The sequence below is a fragment of the Myiozetetes cayanensis genome, unplaced genomic scaffold (genome assembly GCF_022539395.1).
Source record: "Myiozetetes cayanensis isolate MyiCay16 unplaced genomic scaffold, myiCay2020 scf9, whole genome shotgun sequence".
Lineage (NCBI taxonomy): Eukaryota > Metazoa > Chordata > Aves > Passeriformes > Tyrannidae > Myiozetetes > Myiozetetes cayanensis.
Genome location: NW_026088185.1, coordinates 36,765,767 through 36,790,961, shown reverse-complemented (window position 1 = coordinate 36,790,961; position 25,195 = coordinate 36,765,767). Strand labels below are relative to the sequence as shown.

Genomic DNA, 25,195 nt, shown 5'->3' with positions numbered 1-25,195 from the left:
GTTAGTAGATAATTCAATAACCCCCCTGTGTACAAAATGCTTTTCTAAGCCAGAGTATCGGTGAGCAGGAGGATCCCTGGGGCAGAGAGGATGTGATGCTGCTCACCCATGACTTGTGAGCAGTGCCAGCGAACTTCCCTTCATTCCCACCGTGGGAAAAGGCATTGAAAGGTCTTGAACCATCCACTTTCCTGAACCCCCTTCCAGAACAAAACCAGAGCAGGCTCAGGTGAGAGGCAACCAGGAGACACTGACAGCAGCTAAAAGAGCAGGAAAAGCCCAACTATTCCATCAACAAGCACTTCAAAAGACCAGCCACCCCAGGAACACATTCTGAGTATGAGGGGTGGGAAGATGAGAGCTCCATCTCCAAGAGGGAAGGCAGCTTCCTGCACTGCCTACAGGGACACCACGTGCACCTCAGCTGGAAGCAGGAAGGTCACCCCCTCTCTCTGCCTCAGGTTATTTTGACAAACAACCAAGAGGGCAAGATAAAAGGTATCCAACATGTACTTGCCAGGATCATCAGACATCAAATAAATCCAGTCTCATTTCCTTAAACAAAACCTCATCCCCACTGTGAGAACAGCAGTAGCCCTTGTCACATACCCCACTTTTCCAGCCTTCCAGCCATGCTTTCCTGTTGTCAGCAACGTTCTCTTGCTGTTTGCCAGGACCTGCAGTTATCAGTGTGATTCCCTTCCAAAGAGAGGGGCTTTGCAGGGAGGCTGCAGGTGAATGGCACTTAAAGTGATGGAAGCAGCACCTGATCCCACTGTTCCCGTGCAGACAGGATAGGCACAAAGGCTCAGCAGCCTCTGGAGCTGCAAGACCCTCAGGAAATGCAAGGCTACCACTCCTCCTCTGGAGTTAATCAACCCCAAGCTGGCCTGTCACAGCTCTGGACACCCAGGGAAGCATCCTCCTTCCCTGGAGTTCATCTGCCACTGCTCCTCAAAGCACACTTCAGTGACATCCTCAGTTGTGTTTTCTTCTTTCCCCAAGCACTGAGTGACCTGTAACTGTTCCAGGAAAAGCCACTTTTCACTCTGGAGCTGTGGCTGCTCCCTGGCTTCAAAAGCCACCACAAGACTTGGGTGGTTTATGGGATCATCCATCACCCCCTTGTTCCTGCCTGTGCCGTGGGAATGGCTGGAGCTGCAAGAACTGGTGAGGGACCAGACGGATTCCCGTGACTGCCTGATGAACCCAGCCTTCCTCCTCCAGAACATCTGCATTTCTCCACACTCTGTGTTTCCACAAGGCACAGAGTTTCCTGTAGGAATGCCCAGGACATGCTGGTTTGCTGACTGCTGTTGCAAACCCAACCTCCCAGTTCACACCTCCTGCCCCTCCAGCCACTCCTGACAGCAGCACCTGCCACAGGGCCCTGCTTTTGTTTACTGGAGCTCCCTTGGGAACTGAGTTTATCCCAACTTACACAAATGCAATTTGGTTTTCAGTTAAGTTCCACTGAATTGGGTTTAGCTCAACTAAATGAACTAATTTCATTTAGCTAACTAAATTAAGGCTGCGGTTCCACACTCATTTTAAGCTGCCACAGGCACGAGTTACCACTGAAAGAAGCAGTTTCCTTCTTCCCTCCCCAGCAAACCACGTTCCTTCCACCCTGCATGTGCCAACACCAGCAATGATGCCTTGGAAACTGGTAAATACAGAGGGCTCACCTCACCAAAAAATGAAAGATAAGCCTTCTGCCAAAAAGTTCACCTTTTCAGGGGTGACTGCAGTTCATCCCACACACCTCACTGAAGGTTGTTTTATTGTTTCCATGAGTGACACTTCTTTTCTTACACCCCCTTAAGCTGTAAACTCTAGCAAGCTACAAGTGCTCTAACTCACCCTCTGTGTCAATAACTTACAATCCATCTCCACGTTACTGCAGCTACAAACAGTCTTGGAAGATCATTAAGCATGCTGGAATAATTAGAATAGTTCAAGGCTTCTGCTTTACATTCAGCTCAACTGAGCTGAGCTACTGAGGCCAAACCAGGCTTAATCACAAGTCACAGATTCCAGGCTTTAAAAAGAAATTAATTTTTCTCTGCTTTGAACCACTGATCTAAATAAAAGAATGCAAAAAATATTCAAATCCTTGGCTACCAGATGAACAGCAAAACACAAGTTGCCAGAAATAACCACCAGTAGGGATGGATTAGAGTATGTGGCCTCCTGGCATCTGACATCAGTTTACATCATTTCCCTGGCCCAAGTGGGTATTGTGGCTTGTTGTGCTTTTAGCATTAAAGCAGAATTTCCAAGAAGTTTATGCAGCATAAAGCTGCCTTGTGTCACACCTACTCCAACCAGCATCTGTGGGAAAAATTATCTTGGAGCAGTATCTGATATTTATCTTCAGCTCAAATAGCTCCTGTAATTCTGTCCAGAAAGACTGTGAGTCTCAACAAGACAAAGAACATTTTGGTGTAATACATTTAACACTTTTAGACATGTTTATTAACAGTATTCACAGTGTTTCTGGCAGTGTGCAACAAAGAACAGAATAAAGCACGTTCCTCAATCAGCAGCTTCATTTCAGTTAGTTCACCCTGCCTTTCCTGCAGGTTTGCTGCTTCTGTTAAGGAGAGAAATAATTAATTGCCTTTACCTCATTTCTCACATCACCACTGTGGTCTCTACCATGTCCCAGGGGACCCTGAGTACATTATTTCCAAAAATCTCCTGTTTTGTAAATACATGGAATAAATTGGACACTCCACTGCGTTGGTGGGAAACGATGCAAGGATGCAATAACTGAATCCAAAGTTTTGCTACAAAGATAACTCCTGGGAGGAGTCCAAGGCACAAAACAAGCCCCTGAACCACATGCTGCAAAGTACAAACATGATTCGTGTGCCAAGGAACAACTGAACTATGAGACTGTCACTTGTCAGCAGAACATCAACCAAAAAAGTGTTACATTAATCCAGCGACCACAAGTTGACATTAATTAGATCTTTTAAGGCATAGCAAGCTGAACTCATACAGAATGACACTTCATTTCAGCTGTAAAATAAGCTCAGATTTCCCTGCTTAAAGGGAATTCTTTACTCTTATCCAAACTCAAGAAAAATAACTGTCCCCCACAGCTCAGAACAGATCCAAGCTACAGGGAACAGCAACTCCAGAGCTGGCACAGCTGCCCTGACCTGCAGGAGTTCTATGAGGAGCAGACAATGAAGGTGATTTCATTATAAAAACTCTTCTGTTTTATTGGTCTCCATCTATATAGAACTTTGGAGTTGACAGCAAAACAACCTCTCTTCCACTCCCTGCATCAGTACAAGCACTTAGGAGGCAGCCAGGCTAGTCCAGCTATTCCTTCTCGGGATTAGGAAGGAAAACAACACCAGAAGAAAGGTTGGATCAACAATCCTGGAAGCCCAGCAGACAGGATAAGGCTGTCCATGGACATACAGTATCAGCACAGAGCCCAAAACAAACACAGCAGGAAAACCCTCAAAATTCACCTTAAATCCTTCCAGAACCTGAGAAGATACTGGAATTTACACACATAAACCCCCCCTGCATTTGTGAGTCTTAATTCTACAGCAACTTTGTGCTCAGCCTGCCTGAAGGTTACTCAGGTTAAATTAGGGGGGTCAGGCAGACACAACAAGCCCAATGTTTTGTGACTTACGCTGGATGTGAATGAACTGCTTTGGTTGTTTGAACTCTCCCTTGTACAGGCGGTTGTAGTAGTTGACATTGCTCTCGGCCTCGGGGACTGGGATAACCATGCTCTCCTTCTTTTCTCTGAACACTTGCTGTGCTGAGATAGCCCGTTGCAGATGATGTTCCTGCAGGAGGAAAACACGAGGGTTTGTTTAGTTATCAGTGCGGGGAAGTCCACACAAAGATGGTCATCCTTCCTCCTACGGCATTCCTGGTGTTCTATGGGACACCCAGATAATGGAGAGGAGGCTCTGCTGGATTTTGGAGAACAGCAGCACCTCCCAGGGCTTCTCTCCATCATTCAGTGTTCCCTGGGGTTCCTGACTGATGGGAATCTGAGGTGCAGTGAAGGCAGGAGTTGAACTACAACTGGGTGAAGAGAACCCTTTGTTCAGACAACACCTTCCACCACCAGGCTGGGGAAAAGGCGAACATTCAAATGACATAATGGTAGAAAATCAGGGCTGGTAAAAGCCAAACCCACCCAAACCTCCCAGAAAGAAAACATATGCAAGATCAGGCCTTTAAAGGATTATAAAGTCAAAAGAATAGCAAACTCCATCATTCCTGTCTACCCAGCAATCCTTACTGGGCTGTTTTCTTTAGAAGTTCTCACAGAGTAACACCTGAAAAGCAGAGACTCCCTGAGCAGGTATCACCTCATTTTATTCTTATGGGACAGAAATCACTAATTCCACAGAATCACCTGAAGTCAAATCAAGATCACAACAAATGCAGTGTTTCACAAAGCCTTTTTCACACATAATTTCATCAGTGAACTCAGTGAAGCCCATCAACTGCTGCAAGTCACAGCCAACCTGTAACTCCTCTCCTAAAAGGCTTTTCATGAATACTCCTGTTAAACTTCAAACCATCACAAAAGCACCTCATGCCAAGACTCCAAATGGCTTCTGTGTGTCCAGTGAAGAGGAAGAGTGGGATTCCTCACAGGGCAAGACCTTAAATCCACATAGCCCTTTGGAACCAAAGTTGAGCACCAAGTTTTCCCTGAGTGTAAATCAAATATAAAACCAAGCAAACTGCAGCATCCCAGCACATGAACTACCAGTGGAAGGAGAAGCCTGGCAGGAGAATGAGGCTTTCACTGTTCTTCCCCAAAATCTGAGGGGAGGGAGGATGGCACAGCAGAACATCAGCTTGGAACAGAAGCTCAGCTCTATGCAACCTTACCCTGCCTATTGCAGGGGCTGCAGGTTATCCTCTAGCCATTCCCACTCTGCTGAGTGCTGGAGAAAAAAAAAAAAAACAAAACAAAACACAACACAAAAAACGGGGAAAAAAAGGGTTTGTTAGCCTGTATCCTCCTCTGGCACAACCTAACACTCCAAGAGGCCAGGACTGACACTCCAGTGCAGCCTGGCACTCAGACACTGTGTTACACACCTGGGAAATTCTCCCCAAACCAGGATTTCTTCCACAGAAAGGTATTTAAAAAAAAAAGGGTAGTGAAGGGAAACACATCTTTGAAAAAAACATGCAAATGATATTTAATCAACCATCCCCTCTTAAATATTAAGATCTGCAGAGACTCAAAGAATGCAATTCCTGCAGAATTGGGCCGTGACAATCAGCGAGTGGAAGAGCAGCTTTGGGAATCTCCTGCAGCAGATGAAGCAACACTAAATCAATCCAGCAGGCTCCCAAGGGAACGCTATTAGAATCAAGGCAAGCATGCAATCCAAGAGCTGCTGTGATCTGCTGGGGTTACTACACACTGAGTAAATCTGTCACTCCACCATCACGACGTGTCTTGGAGAGCTCTGCAGTGCTGAGTAATTCAGCTGAACAGCACTTGTTTCGTTACTGGGCTGCTCTCAGCTCATGTCCCCAGAGCTGCTGCTTTCCATGGCCATGTCTTGCAATCCCCCAGTTTCCCCAGTAACCTGTTCCCACTGATTCTACTTGGCCAGAAGTGCCACGGGCAGTTCCCCCTCCTCGACAACCACTGGTTGATTGAGGGTTCCTCAGTGACTCTGACAAGTTTTGGGACAGCAGAGTCACAGGGAAGAGCGTTGTAAAATCAGATAAATAAAGGTTCAACTTGCAGAAAAAGCAGTGAAAGACGCAGAAAGCAAAACTCAAAACACCTCTTTGGCTCCACAGCCCGATGAGTAATTCAGATTTTCTCAGCTGTTGTAGCACTGTAGTAAGAACACAAAGAGCTCCCAAGGCAAATGTGACAATAGGTGTTAGTACTGGCTTTACTATAAAAACCTTTCAAGCATAACACAGCTCTCAAACAGAAATTCCAGCTTTCAACAGTGCTGCTGTCACTGCTCAAACAGCACAGCACCAGAAGAGACAGATAAACTATACAGATCTTAAAATCTGGGGGAAAACCCTCGACTCTTTGTGCTGAACGTGAAGTTAAAAAAATTATAAATTTTAACTCCTGAAACAATTCTGTTTAAACAAACTCTGAAGATTTTTATAAGAAAGTCAGTCTACTTAAATGGCATTATTAACGTGACAATGTTTTTACAGACAGATTTATTCCCTGGTATACAACACACCTTTTGGTCTAGTCTTCACCTTTTTCTTACGGTTTTGAAAGACAGATCATACTTTAAATTTGCACTTTGTCTTGCAGTAGTGCAGATCCAGAGGTCTCCCACAAAATAAAGAGCTTTAGAGGAACCAGTGCTGACAGCAAACAGAATGTGCTGCCATGGGGATAAAAAGGAGCACCTGGCAAAGAGTTATTGCCCACTAATTCCTTGAAAACCGGAACACTGGTACCTAAAAATACTCTGCTTTTAAAACCAGGTGTTTAGAACCAGGCTTAAAATCCAACTCAGAGCGAGGTACCTTCCCTGCCATGTCCTCTCAGCCCTAAACACCACAGATTTCATGTTCTTCCCAAACTTTCTCTCTGGGAGTTTCTCCACTAAAACAAAGAGTTCAGCAACGGTAATAAATCAACAGCTCCTAAACATTACTTTTGTTAAGCCTTAAGGGAAACAGTGATCAATACTGAATGTTATTTTTACCCATCTGAACTGTATTTACCAATATTACAGAATCCCAGATGGTTTGGGTCGGAAGGGACCTCGGAGATCATCTCATTCCAAAGCCCTGCCATGGGCAGGGATGACACCCAACAGAACTGCCTCCTTTTATTCCACTGCTATTCCAGAGCACCTGGATCCTGTGGACCAGTTTGGTTTTTCCCTAACCTGTAAGTCCTCTGTTGCCACCTCCAAGTCCTCTCTTAGCAAGAGAGTTCAGTTCTGTGCCAGTTTTTGGGATGGAGATGCCCATGGCTGAGCACCACCCTCACAATGCAAAGCTGATCTGCCTTAATTATCCAACTCCAATGAGCAATTCCACACTGGATACAGACCCCTGGAAGACCAACCTTTAGGATTAAATGGACCTGTTCCCTGCTTCATTCCTTAGAATTTATACCATACAAGGGATGCTACAACTCCTGAGAAAGTTATTTCACCACCTTAACTTGGCTTTAACTCCATGCAAGGACAATGGAAAAGTGAATTTATCAACAGCTTTACCTACCCAAAATAAGCTGTTTTTAGGCCAAGTCAGCCTCTCAACACACCTGCATCGAGACCAGAATCAAAGCAAAGAAAAATGTGCTAAAGACTATTTGCTTCACATCGTATTCAAGCTAGGAAATCCAAATCCTCTGACACTTTCATATTTAATGCAGAGATCCAGAGACAAAAAGCAGGGTATTTTGGTTGGAAATGTGCAGACTCATCTTGCAAAGTTCTCAGGCACAGCGAGTAACACCTCCTGACAACACTTTGGGAGAGAAGTGTCAGGCAGCTCGAAGCTAATTTGGTCAGAAGCCTCTCCCCTCCCTGGAAGCCTCAGCCCCATCCATTCCCTCTCTGCACACACAGCGTTTTTTATAAAAGATATTCCAGAGGAAAAGTGTCAGCTCCAGCACCAGTTTTTGCTTTCTTCTGCAGTCAACCCTTCCAATCCTGCACAATCCAACTCCCCCTGCCCTGGGATGGAAAGCAATCCGTTGGAATAAGGAGCAGAAAACTCTGCTTCCCAAGGTCTGGGCACCACAAACATTCCTACCCCTGAGGGCTGAAACACATTTCATGTCCAATTTATTTGGAAACACAGGTATTTCAGTGATTGGCACAGTTGATAATCCATATTCTTCTACTGATCCAATGGAGAATTAATCCAGGCAGGAATCAGAGTTGTCTCTGCATGCACAGGGTGTCCCTTTAAAAGGCTGTTTTAGTTACCAATTAATTCAGGGCACCACAAAAATCCATATATTGAGCTGCAACCAGTGCACCCAAACCATTTATAGGACAAACCCCTCTCAGTTTCCCTGAGGAGCTTCCAACACTCAGTGCCAGGAAGCTGAAGAAAACCCCCAGGAAGCAGAAGGTACCCACGTGGAAAGGGCTCACGGAACAACTTTGGGCCATTTCAGGTTTTTCCACCACGATACCCCCCACCCCTTTTTAAAAAACATAATTCCAAGAGCCACCTGCCACACTCCTGCCTTCCAGAATTCTGACTACAGGTCAAAAAACGGACCAAGGGGGGAAGCTGTTAATGGCTCAGTGAAGGGAGGCAGGGAAAAGGGAATCAATTTGTACCACTCCATCCTAAAACTTCACACAAGTGCCTGGAATGGGGGAGATTTTTATTATTTAGCTACTCTAAAGTAATTTTATTTTTTCAGAAGTGAGTGAACTAATATGTAAACAGGAAAAAAAAATCAACAAAACAACAAAGTAAGGGAATGGTTTTAAACTGAAAGAGGGAAGGTTTGGATTAGATATTGGAAGGAATTCCTCCCTGGGAGGCCCTGGCACAGGTTGGGCAGAGAAGCTGTGGCTGCCCCTGGATCCCTGGAAGTGTCCAAGGCCAGGCTGGAACAACCTGGACTAATGGAAGGTGTGACTGGATGGGCTTTAAGGACCCTTCCCACCCAAACCATTCCACGATTCAATGACTTTTCCATCACTTTCTTCCCTTTCCCAGCTATTCAACAAGGGCCATTTCCCGAAGCAGTGCCAGGGCAATTGGAAACCAAAGCCGAGCCATTCCGGGGCTACTTTACATACAAATGACCCGATTACAGACCCATCCCCTCAGCGTTATCCCAGTGTTTGGAGCCTCAAACAACCCACCAGCCCTGGGTGTCCAGATAAGACAGCTCTGCAGAGGAGATGTGTATCTAAATGAGGAAGAATCCCATTGGGACCCAAACAATTCCCAGGAATGCCTGCCATTCCCCTCTGGCACTCGGCCTAAAGCCATTTAAGCACTTTAATCTGGGAATCAGGAGTGGAAATCAGAGGCACTGATGAAGGTGCAGGGGCAGTGAGATGAGCACAGATCACAACCATGGCCTTTAGTCACCCCTGCAGCACCAAACTGAAAACAAATCCTCTACAGGACGTTAATTCAGAAAAAGGAAACCAGACCACTTCAATAACCCCATCAAACAACTGTGGGACATCCCAAATATCCCCCTGAGTGGGACAGCAGTGATGGATGAGAACACGAGCAATCTCTGAGCCCAGTCAACAAAAATATGAATATAAACTAATTATCAAAAATGAAATAGTTGTTGTAACAACGAATTCCTCGAATTATTAACAATTCCTTTTGGGAAAGCTGCTTCTGGTACTTGGTGAGTAATATATGTTCCCTGAGAAGAGGGACCTGGCTCTCCCCTGTATTAAACACAACATTAAGCACAGGCTCTGAATTCAGTTTATTTCTGGCTCCACACATCCAAACCTCCATGTGACCATGAGTCACAAAACTCCCTGGAGACGAGGGAGGGAGAGTCACCAGGAGGGAAAACGGGGAATTCTCCAGCAGGAGCTGGGACAGGTGATCAGGGCACCTCTCCCTGTGTGCATTTAACCTCGGATTACAGGGAACATTTTCCTTCCAGGAGTAACACCCACAGTTGTTATTATTTAAGGCGCACACACACACCCCCCAACAGCAGGGAATTGGTGTTTTAGAGTTTTTAAACAAATGGTGTTTCATCACTGAGGTGCTGATGAAACCTGGAATGCTGAAGATCTGACAGATCACATAGAAATCCACCCTATTATAATTTTTAAAAAACCCCAAAAAAACAGATTGGCTCTAAAGTTTGGACAACTTATAAAAAGGCTGCAAAAATGAAAACCAAGTAGATGTACAGAAATTAAAATTATTAGAAATTAACTGCAAAATTCCATTGTAATTTAAACACATTTAACTTCAGAAAACAAATATACATTATTGCTTTTTCTCCCAAGTGTCTCTCTCCCTTATCCAGTCACTGGATCCCACAGAAACTCCCCGTGTTTTGTTTATATCCCAGCCTGGCACATGGAATCAGACACCGCCAGGAAGCTTCAAAGCAGGCACAGCTTTTGTTATGCAACTCCCACCGGTCAGAGAGACACAAAGTGGGAGGTGCAGCCTGAAAAGCAGCACAAAGCTGAGAAAAACAAATTAGAAATTCCAATGTAAACACGACAAAAATTGGCTTATCCCTGAAGAAACAATTCATTTTTTTAAGAACAGTGACAATCAGGTGTGATCTTTTACCTTAGAGGATTAGGCTTTTATGGGTGTAAATGTATTGATCACAATCAGAATTGCACCAAAGTCCATTAGGGAGAATCAGAACACAGATTATTTTTTTTCCTGCTTCCTTATATTTGGAGCATTTCATTTATGCACATGGACAGTATTTTAAGCCAACACCTTCAGTGTAATAATAACTGCATAGTGATTATTTCTATAAACAAGTAGGAATTTGCAAACTGGATTAAAAATCAAATCTTTTAAGTAGCATATTCGCAAATATTTTATTTTGCTGACCTGATGAAATTTAAAAAAAAAATAAATAAAATTATGACACCGGATGCTGATGTTACTTTTTGTTTCATAACATTACTTTCTCTACTTCTTACACCAGTTCTTCTCTACTTGTCACAGAAACTTCAGTTCTACAACTGATCTTCACCACCAATGGCTTTTAGGACACCCAAGGTTTATGTAAATATTAAACGTGTTATTTGCCTTTTTCAAAGCTGCGCTGTTAGAATGATAAATATACTAAGGCATTTAACTATTCACAAGTATAAACAAGGTTTATTAGCCTGGCTGGCAAAATAAATTACAAATAACCTTTTGAACGTCCAGCGCCAGCCAAAATTATCTTTCTTAGGAAAAACAATTAAAAGCAGAGGTTACTGTCAGCAGAGTTAATGTCTGTTGATGTGAATTATTCAAACATTTCACCTGATTTCAGTCAAAACAGAAGTTGCACAGGGCAGAGAGGCAGATTCCAAAGTGCTCTCCTAAGCTTTTGTCGCGGAATGAATGACACCTCCTCCCAGGAAACCTACCCACAAGGGAAAGTTCCTGCATAATGACTCGAGGTGTGACTCAATTAACAGCGGGCACATCCCACTGGCTCCTCCAGGACAGATCTCCCAGCCCGTGCTGCTGACCCCGAGCAGCCTCCGGCCCGCAGCAAAAATGCACCTTTATCTAAATTAGGACTGCGGTGTTGAGATAGGGCTGAACCCACCTAACCTCGGGATGACACCAAACCTTCCTCACCATCCCACATGCTCCCGGTGAGAGCACGGCATGATCCACTGTCCCACTGCAGGATTTCACACACACACACACCCCCCCCCTTTATGGATCAGACCCCAAAATGCTGCTGCAGGGCAGGGATGGCTCAGCTGCAGCTCGAAAGCACCTCGGAGATCAGTGACATTTGTTTGTCCCGGGTTTGCTGACAGGTGTTAATGTGCTAAGCCTTAATCAACTGCTCGGGAGATGGGAGACTTCCAGGAGCAAAATTTTTGTCCCGTTTAACTTCAGCCACAAGAAATTGAAGCCAAAGCTCCTGAGCTGAACAGCTCCCCGGTGCTCAGCTGCTCACACCGTTATCCAAAAGGATGTTAAAGTACCCACGGACTGCAAGGAAGTTTGTGTTTGCTGCAGGTGAAAGCACTGAGGGGCAGAGCTGAAAACTGAAACACCGTGTTGAAACGTGCCCTTGGGGAGCACCAGCACTGCACAACACGATGGGTCTCAAAGGGAGAGAGGAAAATACCTCAGGACCTGAAGGCAGGGGAAGAGATCTCAAACAGAAGTGAAGTTCAGAATTCGGTGAGCAGAGATCACAACCCTCTCCCTACTGCCAAATGTACTCCGGTAATCCCAGCAGCCTCCAAACACACCCAAAGTGAGTAAATAAATACAGGTGCTGAACCCACACTGAGAAATAACCTGGGAACTGCACTTCCCCAATACAAAAGCCAGCTGATTCTAATAAAAAAAACCCAAAACATTCCTGTCCTAAGCAAAGTCTGCTGTCTCGATCTCACCTAGTTTTGCACGGAAATAAATCCTTTGAGTTTCTTACTTAGGTTTCCACGAAGTCTTTCTGAGGGATTTCTGTCTCACAGAACATCTGCATGGTTTGAAGCAGAGTTATCCTCTGCTGTTTAACACTCTGCTGTCCGGGCTGCTTCTCTGTTCTTGTTTGTAAGGAATGCTGAGGGTTCAACCACAGGCTGTGAATGCACAGCCCACACACAAACATCCAGTTAAGAGCAGGGTCTGTCCACGTGGGGAGTTATTTGGGTATATTTATGTTTTTAAACCTACACCCAAGTGCATCAGAGAGTACCAAGGAGGTACTTCTGATCAGCAGCTTCAATAAATCCCCACACATCTGGTACCTCCCAACCTGAAGATCCTCTGGACAGAGTTTTGGGCAACGGGCTCTTGGTGGCTCTGCCTGAGGCGGAGGTGACCTCCAGGGTCCCTTCCAACATCACCCTTCCTGTGTGACCTTGGAACACTTGATCACCTTTATTTAAGTGCCCTCCTCGAAGTCAGGGCTGTTGGCAGCACAGCAAACAACAGAACATCATCTCTCTCTCTCTCTAAGAGAAAACTATTTGGTCTTATGAACAGAAATCACAAAAAACAAATCTTTAAGCATAAAAATGCATTCCAAAAAAGAGTGAATGTAGGAGTAGGTCATCATAGCCTTTTTCTTTAAATATCAAATAAGCATTGCCATTATATTAATGATCTTGTGTGTGTGTGCACATATTTCAAAGTCCTCCTGACTGAACTTTCCTAGTTCACTGTTTAAAAAGAAAATATTCATTATGGATATTTTTGTTTGTACACTTTAACAAACAAGAAAACTATGACTTGTGCAAAGCTAAAAGCTCCCTGCTCTGAAAGGGCAATGAACATGCTGCTCCAGGAGCATCCCCAGCTCCAGGATGCCTCAAAGCCAGAGGATGAACATTCCATGTTTCCAGCGTTACAGCAGGAACTGAACCAACTAGGGGGTGCACAGGGAACAAACTGAAGGGAAAGCAAGGAAAAAGGGCAAGTTAACTGATTCCAGCCTGTCAAAACAATCAGGATTTAATGTTATATTTAATGGTCAGAGACAGATCATCCCGAGGTGATCGCTAAGAAAACCCCTTCTCACTGGAACTGTCAACATTTCAGGAGCATCAAACCACGTCCTTAACTTGCCATTCAGGCACTTTTCCTCTCTAACCTAATGCCAAACTAAATAAATGGATGCTCAAACAGGGACTGGGAGGAAGGTTCAGACAGCTCTGCCCAGGCAATCCCGGGATCATCAATTCCCACCAAACTTTCAGCTTCTCACAACTCGGGAGAATTCATTTCCCAGCGCCTTCAGCCTGCATTTGCCTCATTACTAAACATGATTTTTTTTTTCCCTCTCAATGTGCAACTCAGCAATCTCCAGTAATAAGTATTCAAATAAAAAACACAGCGATGTGATAAGAAACAAAACCAGGGCTTATCTATTCTGCAACTTCAACCCCCCCCACCTTCTCACCAAAACAATTCATCAGCGTTAGGAAACACAGCTCTTACTCATCAGAAAAACCAACCCCAAGTGTTCCTGCTCAGTGTCTGAAGCTCACAAAAGGGCATTTTCCTGCTTCTGTTTAACAGTGATCCCTGTCTCACCTGAGTTTAAAAAACAAACCCACGCAATTTTCTTCCCCGGGTTTAATTTGGAGTAAATTATAAACACTGGTTAATATAAACACGCTGCAGAAGAGAAAACCTAATTCTTTCACAGCTGGAATCTCCAAGTGAGAGAAATGAGCTGCTCATTTGTGAAATGCTGCAAGTGGATATAAATCTCTCAGGTGCTTATATAGGAATAGTTCCAGAATATCCATCAAGAATAAATGCATCAAAACCCGCACTTTTGTACAGGAAAAAAAGATCAATCACAAACTAATTAAATCACGTGTCTGTCCTAGTGAAACTTGGTTGTAAAGAGCACACGTGTTGATCTGAACCATTTTAAATCCTGCAAATGTGTAAATAGTCATTATTTCCAATGGAACAGAGCCCAGAAGGTGCTGTGTGACCCCGTGACACACTGTGCTACAAGACCTGTGTGATTCCCCCCAGCAGGTGGAAAACAGCAGCTACCCTGGAGGGTTCAAACACCTTCCACAAGATGCACCCCAGCAACCACCTGAGCTAGAAAAAGGTCTTGAGATACTCGAGTAGCTGAGATGTCAGAAATGAGGGTGGAGAGACCCCTTCCCCCTGAAAAGTCCCTTTCAAAACACACCAAACTGATCACAGCAGTATTTGCTGTGAATTAAAGCTGTTCAGGTATTTCTCCGATATTCAATTTACTGTCATCTACAACAGCCTTGCCCAGAAGGGCTTTACATATCACTCCCCAAAAAAACTTACAGTAAAGAATTATCTCTGTAACGCTGGAAAAGGGACAACCCCATAAATGAAACCATCACTCCACGGCAATAATCTGAATAGTGGAATTTATAATACAGAATTTATAATCTTGCCTGGCTGATGCATCAAGCACTGTGCTTATATACTGCTTCCATCATTTCATTTTGAGGCTATTACATAATATACCAAATAGAGCCACATGTCAGCGCAGAGGAAACAAACCTCACTCTCACAGAAAAGCAACTTTTCAGGACAATGCCTTTTCAGTTTTACTGAAGTCTAAATCTAATCTTCCTCAGTTATTTCAGCAGCCCACAAGCACCTGAACTCTTGCAGCAACTTTCCATTAACACATTTAAAAGAAAACATGATTTATCAAAACAACAATAATACTTAAAAATTAATGTAGATATTACATGCAAACACAGCACTGCAAGGCAGACCTTCAAGACTGAGAAAACCAAATTAGCCTCCAATATCGCTTCATTAGTACCACAACGTTGTTCCTCTAAACTCCGATGCCAGAGCTCCAGCAGAGTCACTCTTCAGGAATTACTGGAAGCTTTGATCAGAGCGCATCAGACACAGGAAACAGCAAAAGAAAATAAAACTCCGGGATGGTAAGACAAGAGATTCCTTTTAGTATCACCAGTCAGGTGAGTAAAAGCAAGGAGGAGAGCGCGGAGCCTCCTCTGACAGCTGCAGCCTCGGAAAAGCCAATCCACGGGCACAGAGGTTTGGCTGAGGCGGAGACACGGATTCATTGAGGAAATTCGGGAGGGTGCCTTTACTATCGGCTCTGCCTGCAAGTACAGACACATCGGGCGACAGCCCCTGAGCTTATCCAACCCCGAGGAGCACCGAATGAACCTCGTTCGGACAGCAGAGATGTTCAGAGACCACTACATTCGGAGGGCACCGGGAAGCAAGCGAGCGTTTTCACAGCTGTCCCACCGCTCACCAAAAACCCCGGAAACTCACATTTACTCAACCGGGCAAAAGCTTTTCCCTCCCACGACGCTACGAGAAGAACACACATCACATATCGAACCTGAAAACGCGCTGGCTGACTTAGAAATAACACTTAAAGGTCCAGCCCTTCACACGCGAAGGGTCCAGCGGCGCACGACGAGCAGCACAAAAACACTCGTGTTAAATAACTTCAGGGGCGGCCACAAGGACGGAGACACTGCCCCACACAGGGAGCCAAATCTGCCGTGTCCTCCAGCCCCACGTGTGCAGTGTGTGTGTACCGGGCTGTCCATTCCAGCCCCACGTGTGCAGTGTGTGTGTGCGGGACTGTCACGGTGTGTGTGTGCCGGGCTGTCCCCTCCATCCCCTGAGCAGTCACAGTCCGTGTCCCGAGGGCAGGGACTGACAGCCCGACACGCCGCTCGGCACCTCCACCGTGCTCGGCCGGGGGACCGGGACACGTCCCGCTGCCCCCTCCGACAGGACCCGCTCGCTCCCCGCGCGGTGCCACCGCCGAGCACGCCGCTCGCAGCAGTTCCCCGCCGCCGACACCTCCCCAGCTCCAGCCCGAGCGAGTTGACAGCCGCTCACGACAGGACCGGCCGGGAGTAGCATCAGCGTCAGTCCACAACGAAACGAGCGCTCGGAGCTGCTCCGGCATCCCGAGTCATTCCTGCATCCCGAGTCACCCCGGCATCCCGAGTCACTCCGGCATCCCGAGTCACTCCGGCATCCCGAGTCACCCCGGCATCCCGCGCTCCAAGCGGCTCCGACAGCCCAAGCCCCTGCACCGCTCCGGCAGCCCGGGCTGTTCCGACACCCGAGCACCCCGAGCCGGCACCTCCGAGCAGCGGCTCCGGCACCCTGAGCCGCTCTGCCGCCCCGGCATTCCGAATTGACAGGACACACACCCCGAGCCGCCCCGGCACTCCTGCAGCACCCGCGCTGTCCCGGCACCTCAGCTCCGAGCTCCGTGCTCCGGCACCGCGCTCTGCAGCTCCACCGCTCCGGTACCTCAGCTCCCCGCTCCGGCACCTCAGCAGCCTGCGCCGGCACCCAGCCCGCTGTGCAGCTGCCCCGCTCGGGCGCCCCGAGCCGCTCGGGCCCCAGGCCGCCCCGCTCCGCCGCCCGGCTCCCTCGCTGCCCCGCTCCCTGCGCCCGGCCGGCCGGGGCGCGCACAGAAGATGGCGGCGGGCGGCGCGGGCCCCGCAGTCGGCGCGGAGCGCGGCCGAGGCTGCGCCGTTTGCGCAGCGCCCCGCGCGCGGCGCGGCGGGCCGGGCGTAGCGCGCTTGGTGAATACGGGCCGGCGGCGGCCGCGCGGGGGGTGCTGTAAACAATGGTGCCCCCCCCTGCGCCGCGCTCCCTTACCGATTCCTCCTCCTTCTCCATCCCCGTGGGCATCTGCGGCACGGCCCGGTTGATGGAGACGCAGTCGTTGAGGTCGGGCATGTCCTTGCCGCGGTAGATGGGCAGCGGTTTGGCGGCGTCTAGCGCCCGGGCGCGGAAGGAGAGTTTGCTCATTGTCTCCCCCTCACAATAACACCCCGGGGCCGGGCGGGCGGGCGGGGGCCTTCAGTGCGGCCTCGCCGCCGCCTCCCAGCCGCTCCCGCGCCGCGCCCGCGCCACCATGGAGGGTCCCGCCGCCCCGGCGCAGCTCCCGGCGGGGCCGCCCGCAGCTCGCCGCGCACGCCCCGCAGCCCTAGATCCGCGCCGGGCTCGCTCGGTCCGCTCCCTGCGCCATGGCAAACATGGCGGACATTAACCACGGCCGCCAGCCGTCCCGGCAGCCCGCGCGGCGGGAGCGGCGCTGCGCGCGCAGCCGAGGGCGGGAGGCTGAGGGAGCCTCGGGGAGCCGGAGGGGGGCGGCGGGACCGGCGGGGAGAGCGGCTCGGGGTGTCCGGACCGTGTCCCCAGAGTGTCACCGCCGGGGCCCCGCAGCGTCCCCGCAGCGTCCCCAGAGTGCCACCGCCGGGTCCGCACAGTGCCCCGAGAGTGTCACCGCTGGGTCCGCACAGTGTCCCCACAGTATCCCCGCTTTATCCTCACAGAGTCCCTGCAGTGTCCCCGCTGCTTCCCTACAGTGTCTCTGCGGTGTCCCCACAGTGTCCTCGCAGAGTCCCCACAGTGTCCCCACGGTGTCCCTGCCGTATCCCCACAGTGTCCCCACAGTGTCCCCGCCGCCTCCCCACAGAGTCCCCACAGTTTCTCCGCGGTGTCAATGCCGTGTCCCCACAGTGTCCCTCAGTCTCCCCACAGTATCCTCATAGTGTCCCTGCTGTCTCCCCACGCTGTCCCCAAAGCATCCCCACAGTGTCCCTGCCGTGTCCCTACACTGTCCCCAAAGCATCCCCACAGTGTCCCTGCCGTGTCCCTACAGTATCCTCTCCATGTGCCCACAGTGTCCCCAAAGTGTCCACCAAGTGTCCCCACAGTATCCTCTCCCTGTCACCACCATCTCCCCATAGTATCCCCACAGTGTCCCCACAGTGTCTTCACGGTGTCCATGCCGTGTCACCACAGTGTCCCCACAGTTTCCCCACAGTGTCCCCTCTGTGTCTCCATAGCTCTACAGTGTCCCTGCTGTCTCCCCACACTGTCCCCAAACTGTCCACACAGTGTGCCCACAATATCCCCACAATATCCCCACAGTGTCCCCACCGTGTCCCTACTGTGTCCCTGCTGTTTCCCCACAGATTCCCCACTGTGCCTCTGCTGTGTCCCCACGGTGTCCCCACAGTGTCCCCTGCTCTCTGGACAAACCATCGGGTTCCTCTCCGCAGCTCGTTGGCCGATGTGAACTTAAAATGCTCCAGCAATAAAAAGGGCTCGTCAAAAGAGTTGAGTCACTTAGAAATAAACTCGTCCCTGCACATTTTATTTATTTATTTATTTATTTCCCCCCCAGAATCACACAATATTTAGGGTTGGAAGGGACCTCGGGAGATCATCCAGTCCAACCAGGGGCACCCAGAGCAGGTGACACAGGGAAAGCATCCAGGTGGGTTTGGAATGTGTCTGGAGAGTGAGACACCATGACCTCCCCAGGCAGCTCTTGGCCACCCTAAACATAAAGTTTTCCCTCATTTTGAAGTGGAACTTGTCATGCTTTGGTTTACTGAACTCACCTCCACCTCAGAGCTCTCACAGGAGCTGTCAGTGCAACCTTCTGCCTCTGAATTAAACCAAAACTGTTAGTCAAAGCTTAAACGTTTGGATCACAGTGCCAGCTGTACCTAACATTCCATTTTTTAATTAGGCAAAAATAGGTTCAGTCTCTGAATTGCTGTTCCTTTTTAGTTACCTGTTGCGTTTTTTTTATTTACACGGTTTTTGTACAGCAAATACAACCACTGTTCGTGACACACACATGATTTACAAAATGAAGAATAAAGAATTGTGTCAGCTAGAGAGAGAGAGAAGGAAGATGAAACAAGCACAGTAATACACAGGAGGCAAAAAGAAAGAGCAAGAACATTATGTTCATCAGCCACGGACCCAAATTAGCTTGGGAAAGAGATGTGGAAATTGGATTAACTCCTATGAAAACATCAGGTAAATGTTCAGTAATAGTCATGTGAGCAAAGGAAGCTTTAAAGGTGATGAGAAAAGGAACATAGAAACAAAACTGTGATACTTTGCACATTTATAATTCCCTTTAAAATTTTCTATTCATGCAGCTCTTGACTTGGATTAGAATGAACACATAAATGTTTTACAGTTTTATGGTTCCTAGCCTAGAATTTAGAGTTCAGCACCGTTTTGGAAGCGCCCAAACTTCCCACGCCCAAAATGGGTTTGATCCCCCTGAAGTGACTCATGATTAATTGGTAGCAGCACAGGGCTGGCATTTTCCAAGAGCCATTGTGATGCCTTTCTGCGTGAGCTGGATTTTCCATCCGAATTCCATCACCTGGAGTGTGTTACAGCCCCTGTTGCACAGGTGACACACGCGTGGAGAGGGGAGGCAGCTGAGTGGAACAGGCAGTTCCTCCTGAAGTACTTCCTTGAGTGGCTGAAAGACAGAAAGAACTTTCCTCTTTCTGCTTCTGCAAGAAAGAGGCATTTTTACACACTGCTGTAAGATTTGTTTCCCCTTTCAGTCAGCACAGCTGAACAATAGATAATAATAACCTTTTCCCTTTGTGTGCATGTTCTGTTCTTTTTCACTGCTTAAAAATAATAATAAAAAAAAAGAACAGAAATGAAACGTATTTACCCTCAAGGTGGCTCTTAGTCCTGCACTCATCCCATTATTTTATTTCTACAAGCAATGCAATTTTTTTAAAATGATGCCCTGTGGGATACAGAGGGTTTTTTTTTTGTGTAGTCAAAAAAGCCATTGCACAGAGTTGAACATGGGCAAAACTGAAGTTTCAGCTTACATTAGTTTAGCTTTAAGCCAGAACCACCAATCTTTTAAGTGCATAATCTGATCTCTTCCTCTGGTAAAATATTACAGGTTTTCTGAAGAATTTTAGCTGTAAAAAAATTATGAGCTGTACCTCACTTGTAGATAAAGTAAGTTATTTCTGATGCACAAATCAAGGAAACCACGCCTCAAACGAAATTATTTGTTCAGGAGTTGAATCCTGACCTGTCTTTGTGTTTTCTGTAGAGATGATGGGATTGAATATGCACATCTGAGCAATGGGTAGAGTGAAAATCCCCAGATTTCACTGGAAACACCTATGTCAGTGGAAATGTCAGTCATACGGGCTCGGGGGCTTTCTGTTCTGCCTCTCCACAGTGACATTTAACACAAGGAATCCTTGTTCTCACCGTAGCTGCCTCAAGCCCGGTGGTCTTTTTTAGCAAATGTATCCTGTTTCTATATTGTTGTTTTTGTTGTTTGTGTTTTGTTTTGGTTTGGTTTTTTTTCCCTGATAGTGCATCTCTCACTGCATTAATCTTCTCCAAGCACAAGCATCACTTGTACTCATCTCAATGTACATTATTGCAACGTGCCATGGCGTGTGCATGTACCAGTTCCATGCTCTCTATTGTTACCTTATAAGTACAAGAGGTATTAAAAAAAACCCAAACCAAACCAACAAAAAAAAAGGCACAGAAAATACAGAAACAGAGATTCCAGAAGTGATTTTGGCCCCTGACAGGGAGCAGTGTTGTGCAGCCTCGTGGGGCATTCGACACCTTGGGTTGATTGTAGGGTGTTAAAAGAGAACTGGAATTTTCAGGGTGCTGATGGTTTGACTGTAAAAACACAAAAATAATCAGGATATAATTGTTCAGAAGAGCTGTCCCCTGCACCATGCCATCTCCAGGCTCGGAGGATGCAATTAGGGAAGTGATGCTGATGAATCCCCGCTATCAAACGCTCCCGGTGTGGCTGCCATTGTACATCCCGGATTCCAGCCTCGTTACAGAGGGGTTTGATCTCATGTTTGAGCAAATCTTCACCAGAAGGGAGCCTAAAAGTGTCCAGGAGGCTGGCTTAGTAACTCCAGCACAAGGGAAAGTGCTGAGCTTTCCAGGAGATCCATGAATGGACGAGGGGAGTCTTTTTAAAGGTTATGAAGTCCTTCTTTCTCCTCGTGTCTGAGAACTCTGATTGAAGTGAAAGGAACCTCTGTCCTATTCATTTCAAAGGGGGTTTTGTCAGGAAAAAAAGAGCTTGATCAAAGTAGCCAGTAAGCATGCTTAGTGGCTAATGTTCACAGTTAATGTATCATTCCAAACCATTTCTATTTCCAATTATTCCAAGGGTTGAGGGAACTGGCAGCCTGCACCTTTTCCTCTTTAGGGTCACCAAAAACCTATATCAGCCAAAAACCTGCAATCTAGCATGGGATAGCTTCCTGGGAGATGTAAAGCTTGGAATGAAAATGATAAAAAGTTGAAAATGGAGTTAAAATCCCGAGCCCGACGGCAACAGGTACCGAATAAAAGGAAATAAAAGGGCAGCTGTGGAAATGGCTGATTCCCCAAATTATAGCAGGAAGGTAACGTGGTGAAAAGCAGCAGGAAGCTCCTGAGTGGAGAGTTTCATGGCAGAACTATTTGTGTCAAGAAACAGGTTTAAAGTGAAAGGGAATTGTGCTTTCTGTGTGAGGGTTACCACAGGCGCGGGAGGGACGGCAGCTCTTTAGAGGAACCTGCTGCAGCTGCTTCCTGTGCCATCAAATCTTGGATTCTCACTCCAAAAATCAACCTGACCGTGCTCTTTTACTACACAGTTCAACAAGTTAGCTAACAGCAGTGCAGTTATGAAACCAGATTAATTTGGTCTGGAAGTATCAAGCGAAGCCATTAAGCACCTGTAGGAGTGCAGCCCAAAACCACAGAAATCTGGGGGTTTACCACAGGAAAATGTAACTTTACAGTGCAGTGATCAGTGAAGAGGAAAAACATGGTTATGCCTGGATACTGCTAAAAGCAGTACATAATGAGGGTTGTATTTATGGCCTGAAGTATTGGAAAATGGGCCTTAAAGAGAGAGAGAGAGGTTTATCAACGGTCATTTAGAAAATCCTAGCAGAGAAAAATCGTGAAAACCAGTTTTACAAATGTATACGAATTTATCCCAAAATCTCACAGCTCAGGAGGCAAACTCGAGGCAATTATTTATTTATTTGTTGATAAACAACTAAATTTATTTACTTGACTTTCTTTATTTACTTGACCTTCTCTAGCAGGGTTTGTTCCTCTGCAAATACCAGACCTTTATTATCACACCTCAGTCTTTTTTTTTCCCTTCTTAATCTCCAAAGCCCTCCCATAACCCCTTAAACCCCAAATATCTCCCCAGTGCTTCTCTCCAAGCAGGGCAGAACCATTTCCTGCTGCAGAAATGACCCAGGTCTCCTCAAAGCAGCTCCCCTGGTGTCACTCAGGAGATCTTTCCCCACGAGGATCAGATCAGAGGGCAGTTTATTGTCCCTTGTAGGGGAGCAGTGTCATCCTGTGCTCTGCACTTCCCCCATTCTTCTGCAAAATGGGGCTGAAAGCCATCCCAGGAAAACAGGAGTCTCTCAGCAACGTCGCTGTGCACCAAGAAACAGAAATATTATCTCGGTGGCAAGAGGAGTCAAAAGGAAAATGAAAGTGTCACGTTGGAAACAACCAGCGGCGATCCTGTTTGTAGCGCTCGGGGCGCACGTTTGTAATAACAAGAGGAAGTTTTTAGTCCTGGTTGTAAGTTATGCAATCAACATGCAGATTTAAAGATGTATTCAAGCCTCACATTCCTCTGCTTCCTTGTCAAATAGGGTTTTTTAAAGAAAATGGTACTAAAAAAGACACTTTCATTATGCAGACATCAGTCACAGCAAAGCTGATGCCGTATTCCCACTTCCAGATTGCTGTTCATTGAAATCTCCTGCTCCACACATGATCAGACCTCCATAACTACACAAGTGCTCCAGAAGAGCTGCTCCAGCAAAGCCACACCTTGACAGCAGCTCTGGCCTCCTCAGGAACAGCAGTGCTCAGCTCAGGGATCTCTTGTGCTGCACCAGCACCACCCGTGCTGGCACTGTGGCAGCTGGAGGAGTGGTGAGGGAGAACCTTGTCCTGGGGCTGTGCTTTGGAGCATGAGAAGTCTTTTTTTACAGTTCCCAGACCTGGTGGCCACTTTCACACCATTAAAAGTCTGAACAGTCAACCCTGAAGAAAGTGATTGGCACCCAGAGGTTGCTTCTTTCTTGGTTTCTTTTAGGTTGGACATCAGCAGGAATTTCTCCTGGAAAGGGTGGTCAGGCACTGGCAGGGGCTGCCCAGGGAGGTTTGGAGTGCCCAGCCCTGGAGGTGTCCAAGGCAGGCCTGGCCGTGGCACTCAGTGCTCTGGGCTGGGGACAAGGTGGGGATGGGCACAGGGCGGGCTCTGTGATCTCAGAGGGCTTTTCCAGCCTCAGGGATTCTGGATTCTTAAAGAAGTGACTGATGATTCCACATCATTCCCTGTAAAGATGGGAGAGGTTTGTTTGCCTGTTATCACATCCAGCCATTTCACTCTTGTGCTTTTGGTTCACAGTCAGACTCTGTGGAAGGAGGAGCAGGGAGTTTATTTTGGAAGCTGGAGAGGGGCCCTTGGCAAAGGCATGGAGGGACAGGACACAGGGAATGGCTTCCCACTGCCAGAGGGCAGGGATAGATGGGAGATTGGGAAGGAATTCCTGGCTGGAAGGGTGAGCAGGCCCTGGCACAGGTTGGGCAGAGGAGCTGTGGCTGCCCCTGGATCCCTGGAGGTGTCCAAGGCCAGCTTGGATGGGACATGGAGCTGAGGAAAGGTCAGTTTGGAGCACACACCAGAGCAGTGCTGAAAGAGCTGAGTCACCAACAAGAAAACAACAAGAAAAGGGAAGTTTGGAGCCTGCACAGCCCGCCAGGCTCCCTCACTGTGTGAATGGAGCCAGGGGGAGCTTCTATCTCACCTCAGCTTGGTCTGCAGAGGATATTTTCACACAGCTGGGTCTAACTGTGTCCTCCTCTAGGGCTGAACTGGAAGCTGGATATGTGGGAGCCTCCTCCGTGTGTCCCAGACTCAGGTCTGGAGCACGGACAGAGCAGGACCCCCTCAAAACATTTCTCTGAAGTTCATTAAGAAAAAAAGGAAGAAAAGAGTAAAAAAGTGGGAACTGAATTGTGGGCACGGGATAGAGCAGACAGGGAAAGAGGACGCCGCTGAAAGTGAGGGAAAGGTGATGCCCTCAACTCGGAGTGTTCACATGGGAGCCTTGGAAGCTTGAAAATTAAAAACATGGATAACTCAGAGTAACAACAGTATGAGAGGTCACAGTCTTGAGCTGCACCAGGGGAGGTTCACGTTGGACATCAGGAGGAATTTCTTCACAGAAAGGGTGATTAAATATTGGAATGGGTCCAGGGAGGTTTGGAGTGCCCAGCCCTGGAGGTGTCCAAGGCAGGCCTGGCCGTGGCACTCAGTGCTCTGGGCTGGGGACAAGGTGAGGATCAGGTACAGGGGGGACTCAGTGATCTCAGAGGTCTTTCCCAACCAAATTGATTCTGTGACTCTGTAATATTTGTGGAAGATTTGTGGCTCCTGGGCAGAAGCCCCTCTCAGGGCACACAGACACCCAGTTCCAGCAAGGCAGGTGATTGGGGAAGGGGCCGGATTTACTGGGAAGCCGGTGCAGAGAGGAGCAGCATCAGCTGCAAACAGCTTGGAAGTCCAAGAGAACGTAAGAGGTGACCAAACCAGGGGGACCAATTCTGAAACACCTGCTCAAGTGATGTTAAACCTTATAGAAAATCGCTTGTCACCATTTCCCTTTCTGCCCAGGTCGCCCCAGGGTGAGTCAACGCAACTCCTGGCACACTTTACTCCTCACCACTGAGCCTCTGCAGGCTCCAACAACCTCTGTGCAAGACATGGGAAAATCAGGGAATGCCACGGGCATGACGGGAGTTTCTATCCCTGCAATCCTAAATAATGCCCATGGGATTAAAAATCAGGACACTGGTGCTTCTGGCTCCTCCAGGTGTGGCAAAAATGTTCTCAGACAAAAGAATGTCTGGGTTTGGGAATGTTCCTGCAAGTACCCGGTAGTGTCACCAATTAATCACTCTTGGAAACAAAGGAGAAATAAAGGAGGGGAAAATAATGCCGTTATATAAGAGGAAAATGACATCAGAGTTTCAGTGTAAAACTTCAATTGAAAAAATACAATAGTTGTGTTTTTAAGGAGCCCAAATGAATCTGTTCCCATTTTCCCCCAAGAATTTTGTGGTTGGTGAAGGAATTTCTTTGCACGGTTCTTCCTTGATTTTAAACACA

The 25,195-nt window shown here is 47.4% G+C and overlaps 1 protein-coding gene across 3 annotated transcripts in view; it reads right to left on the bottom strand.

Annotated features, from left to right (window-relative positions):
- EPC2 (enhancer of polycomb homolog 2) overlaps window positions 1–16,999 on the bottom strand; it is a 33,632-nt gene extending 16,633 nt beyond the window's left edge. Inside the window, exons 1-2 of one of the 3 annotated variants that reach the window (XM_050339654.1) lie at window positions 16,810–16,999; window positions 3,662–3,821 (exon numbers count right to left, since the gene is read on the bottom strand). In XM_050339654.1, the coding sequence (XP_050195611.1) occupies window positions 3,662–3,821; window positions 16,810–16,962 (313 nt within the window). In that variant the 5' untranslated portion in view covers window positions 16,963–16,999. Of the gene's footprint in view, window positions 1–3,661; window positions 3,822–16,352; window positions 16,458–16,809 lie in introns of those variants that run through there. The other 2 variants (XM_050339656.1, XM_050339655.1) reach the window with 2 other exon arrangements.
- Window positions 17,000–25,195: the final 8,196 nt, after the last annotated feature.